The sequence below is a fragment of the Primulina eburnea genome, chromosome 6, assembly GCF_022965805.1.
Source record: "Primulina eburnea isolate SZY01 chromosome 6, ASM2296580v1, whole genome shotgun sequence".
Classification (NCBI taxonomy): Eukaryota; Viridiplantae; Streptophyta; class Magnoliopsida; order Lamiales; family Gesneriaceae; genus Primulina; species Primulina eburnea.
Window position 1 is genome coordinate 18,103,550 of NC_133106.1, and position 4,582 is coordinate 18,108,131.

General features: G+C 39.1%; 1 protein-coding gene across 1 annotated transcript; it reads right to left on the reverse strand.

The window, feature by feature from the left end:
• Positions 1-986: 986 nt before the first annotated feature.
• LOC140835358 (uncharacterized) lies at positions 987-1,451 on the reverse strand. The gene has a single exon (XM_073200846.1). It carries the CDS (start codon positions 1,449-1,451, stop codon positions 987-989), a length of 465 nt encoding a protein of 154 aa, XP_073056947.1.
• Positions 1,452-4,582: the final 3,131 nt, after the last annotated feature.

The following is a 4,582-nucleotide window of genomic DNA, read 5'->3' on the forward strand; positions in this document are numbered from 1 at the left end:
TCCCCCAAACTACTACTCACAATATCCACACCTCAACAATGTATTCAACAATCAATCAACAATATCCCCAAAATCAAGAACGTGCTTCACCAAATGAATTTTTCCTTCCAAAACATCTATCACCAACAAATTTCGAATATATCAACAAATTCGCAATGAATTTGCTCACCTTAGGTGTGTTGAATTGTTTCTTAAAGAACAAAAACAAAGTTTTGTTCAAATTCTTGAAGAAATTTTCGAGCCCCTTTTCAACCCTAGGTTGGATGTTGAATTTGGTGGAAATGAATGTGATATTTGATGGAATGAGTGAAGCTATGTAGGTTGTAGTGGTGAATTTGTTGAAGAAATTACAAAAATTAAGTGTGAGAAGAGTGTTTTGAGTAGGGATTTCGAAATGGAAGAGGGAATTGTGAGAAGTGTTCTTCGTTTGTGTGTGTTTCTGCCCGATTCTGTCTTTAAAAAGCACGACCGCGGGTGCGGTGATATAAGCACCGCGGGTTCGGTATAAGTTCGGGGCTGCAGCGCATTTTTCATTTTAATTGACCGCGGGTGCGGTGTTAGGAGTACCGCGGGTGCGGTAATTCTTCGGACTGCGCAGCGCGGGTGCGGCTTATATAAGACCGCGGGTGCGGTGAATGTTCGGCATTTCATGAATTCGTTCGACACTGCCAGACCGCGGGTACGGCGTGTGTTGCGGTGCTGCTTCGGCACAGCTGGCACAGGGGCGGTGTCTTTGTGCTGCGGGTGCACTCCTGTTTCGTCAAAATATTTTCATCTCAAATTTTCAGTCCTGAAAAGAAAACAATTGGGATTCATTAAATTTGGGAAGATTTAAGCACACACAATATTAAAAATACACAACCAAAAATAACATGATAAAATAAAATCAAAACCGAAATCAACATACAAAAAAGAAACAAAAATTTGGGTTGCCTCCCAATAAGCGCTTGGTTTAACGTCATCAGCCTGACTACCATCAGTTTATATCAAGTTGATCCGCCCAAAGGAATGTTGTCAAGGTGCCTTACTTCATTTCCATAGTATGGCTTAACTCTTTGCCCGTTCACCTTGAAAGTCCTCCCATCACTGCATTTTAGCTCGATCGCTCCATGAGGATACACAGTCTCCACCAAAAATGGACCTGACCAACGCGATTTCAACTTACCAGGAAACAACTTTAGACGGGAATTGAACAAGAGTACTTGTTGTCCTGGTTTTAGTTCCTTTCGTACAATGAGCTTATCGTGCCACTTTTTGGTCTGTTCTTTATAAATCTTGGCATTTTCGTAGGCTTCATTGCGGAATTCCTCCATTTCAGTTAATTGAAGTTTTCTTTCATCGCCAGCTGCTTTCAAATCAAAGTTCAACTTTTTGACTGCCCAGAATGCTCGATGCTCCAATTCCATTGGCAAGTGACAGGCTTTACCAAAAACCAACCTATAGGGAGACATCCCTATTGGCGTCTTGAACGCTGTCCTATAAGCCCATAGTGCATCATCCAATTTTATAGCCCAATTCTTCTGGTTTGTATTGACAGTCTTTTCTAATATTTGTTTGATTTCCCGGTTGGATATTTCAGCTTGTCCGTTCGACTGAGGATGATATGCCAATGCCACTCTGTGCTTCACATTGTACTTAGCCACCAGTGAGTTAAAAATTCTATTGCAAAAATGCGTACCTTCGTCACTTATGATGGCTCTCGGTGTTCCAAACCTGGTGAAAATGTTCTTGTGCACAAATTTAACTACAACACGAGCATCGTTATTACTGGTGGCGATTGCTTCCACCCATTTCGAAACATAATCTACAGCTAATAATATGTAAGATTGACCAAAAGAAAGGGGAAAAGGTCCCATGAAATCTATACCCCAGACATCAAAAAGTTCCACTTCCAAAATATTTGTCAGTGGCAATTCGTGACGCCTAGAAATGTTTCCTAACCTTTGGCACATATCACATGATTTCACTAAGATATAGCTATCCTTGAACAAAGTAGGCCAGTAAAAACCTGATTGCAATACCTTAGCTGCTGTTCGTGTTGCTCCAAAATGTCCACCATAAGGTGATGAATGACATTGTTCCAGAATTTTATGTGCATCTTCTCCATCAACACATCTCCTAATCACTTGGTCAGCACATCTCTTATACACACAAGGATCATCCCAGAAGAAAAATTTGATATCATGGAAGAACTTCTTTTTCTGGTGATGATTCAGATCTGGAGGAAAAGTACCACAAGACAAAAAGTTAGCTATATCGGCAAACCAAGGGAGTTTAGAATTTACCTCAAATAGCTGTTCGTCTGGGAACGACTCATTAATGACTTCACCATCAGTTCTTTCTTCAAGCTCTAGTCGTGACAAATGATCTGCCACCTGGTTCTCACAACCTTTCTTGTCTTTGACTTCAAAATCAAATTCTTGAAGTGATAGGATTCGTTTTTACGTGTTTTTAGTGTTAGTTTTGAGTCGCATTCATGCATCATATTAGTTTGTTTTAGTTTAATTTAGCATTCATTTAGCATTATTTAGCATTTGGCTGATCTCGTGTATTTTGTGGTTGTTTTGTAGGAATTGGACCAAAAAGGGGGATTTTATATGCAGAGCAGCGAGAATGCCTCGCTAGGGCGGTCAAAAGTGACCGCCCCAGCGAGCATTTTAATCCAGCCAAGGAGTATTTGCGCGAACCTCTCGCTAGGGCGGTCAAAAGTGACCGCCCCAGCGAGACCAAAGACGCGGCCAAGGATTTTTATTCGAGAACCACGCGCCCCAGCGGTCAAAAGTGGCCGCCCTAGCGAGTGACGAAATCCGAGAAGATTTGTTTCCAAATTTTATGGACTCTATAAAACCACCTAACCTAATACACGAGAAGAGGCGCCGCGATTTGGAAGGGAGAGCACTGTAGCAGGCGATAGCTCAACGGAACCGGAACAAGAACTCAACAGCGTTTTCTCTTTACTCTTTTATTGTAGTTAGGATTTAGGGGATCCGACCCCGAACCGTTGTTTGATTATTTAATTCTCGACTTTTGATTCATTCTTGATTGTGCTATTATTTTACATTGAATTGTTAAAGCCTAGCTAACTTTAATAATATCTAATATTGTGGGTGAGTTCGAGAGAATAACTTGCGATAGGAACAAGTAGCATAATCCGTGGATCTACAATTTACATAGAGATATGAAGTTGGATACACGTTGGTAGTCATAGTCCAGTAGAGCGAAAACTAAGGGATTTCATAGATCGACATGCAATTCACCATTAGTAAATAATAAAAGAGATTTTATTATTCTTTCGTGTAGAATTAGTTTAGCATAGCTCGAGAGAGTATGTTAATTGCTTAGGAAATCCTGTCAAAAGCGTAAATCAGTGTCGATATTAATTAATTAAATTAACGACGGGTAGGTGAACCGAGATCCTAACACTCGCTTATTTATTATTTTAGTTTATATTATTTTTAATGTGTTTGTTTCAATTTAGTGTTTTAGTATTAATTTAGTTAATAAGTAATTCAATTGTCGTTTTAATTAATTAAAGAATTTAATTTAAAGTAAATTTGTCTAATCAATCTCTGTGGGATCGATACTCGTACTCTTATACGTTTTACTATAACTTGACATCGTGCACTTGCGATTATTTCGAGCCTGAATTTTTATTTATTTTTATTGGAGATTTCACTGTGCAAGTTTTGCTCGATCAAGTTTTTGACGCCGTTGCCGGGGATTGAAATTGACAAATTTTTCTTTTTGTTATTTTCTTTAGTTAATTTATTTTTTTTTAGTTATTTATTTTATTTTATTCCTGCGTGATCTACCGTTTTCTATTTTCGTTTTGCAGGAAATTTTCTTGTGCAATACTTTGAGATGTTTCATCGAAAAGTATTCACAAGATTTGCCCAACAACGCGGAGAGCCTTTTTACGCAGCATGGGAGAGATTCGATTATTTAGCAAACAATTTCCTGTATCATGATTTTTCTAACTATTCTCTTCTTAAATTTTTCCTTAATGGTTTGGATGCACTAACACGAAGATGGGTGATCGACGGAGCACTAACAACAGGCAGTCCACTATTTTGCCGAGATGATGAGAAAATGATACTTTTGTTGGGTGATATGGCGGACTTTGACTACCATAGATATTGGGATCTTTCACCACAGTGTTGGAGTCATCAATACACACAAGATCATTACCCAGAGTTTATAGACCAACCATTTGAGTTTCAAAATGATGAGAGAGATAGCCATGAACTGATCACGACTCAACTAGAAGATACCGTGGATAGGTATGTGGCACTGACTGAGGCAGCTATAGAAAATCAAATTAATTCTCTGCGCAACCTTGAGGAGCAAATAGAGAATATCAAGAAATCCATCTTTCAGAGTCGCCGAGAACATGAAGTGAAGCGAGATACTCAACCGGTGATCGATCCGGTTTGGTTTGATGATGATGACTCAAACAACCAAGATAGTGAGAATGAGTTGGATAAGACTGAAAATCTAGAGTTGTTTGATCCTTCGCTTGTAAATGAGCCTCAGTCGGAAGAGATTTTTGAAGAATTTTCTGATAAAGGAGTGCCGACACTAT

What these genes read in the sequence shown, in the direction of transcription:
- LOC140835358 (XM_073200846.1), bottom strand. Translation starts at nt 1,451, where the DNA reads ATGTCTCCCTATAGGTTGGTTTTTGGTAAAGCCTGTCACTTGCCAATG.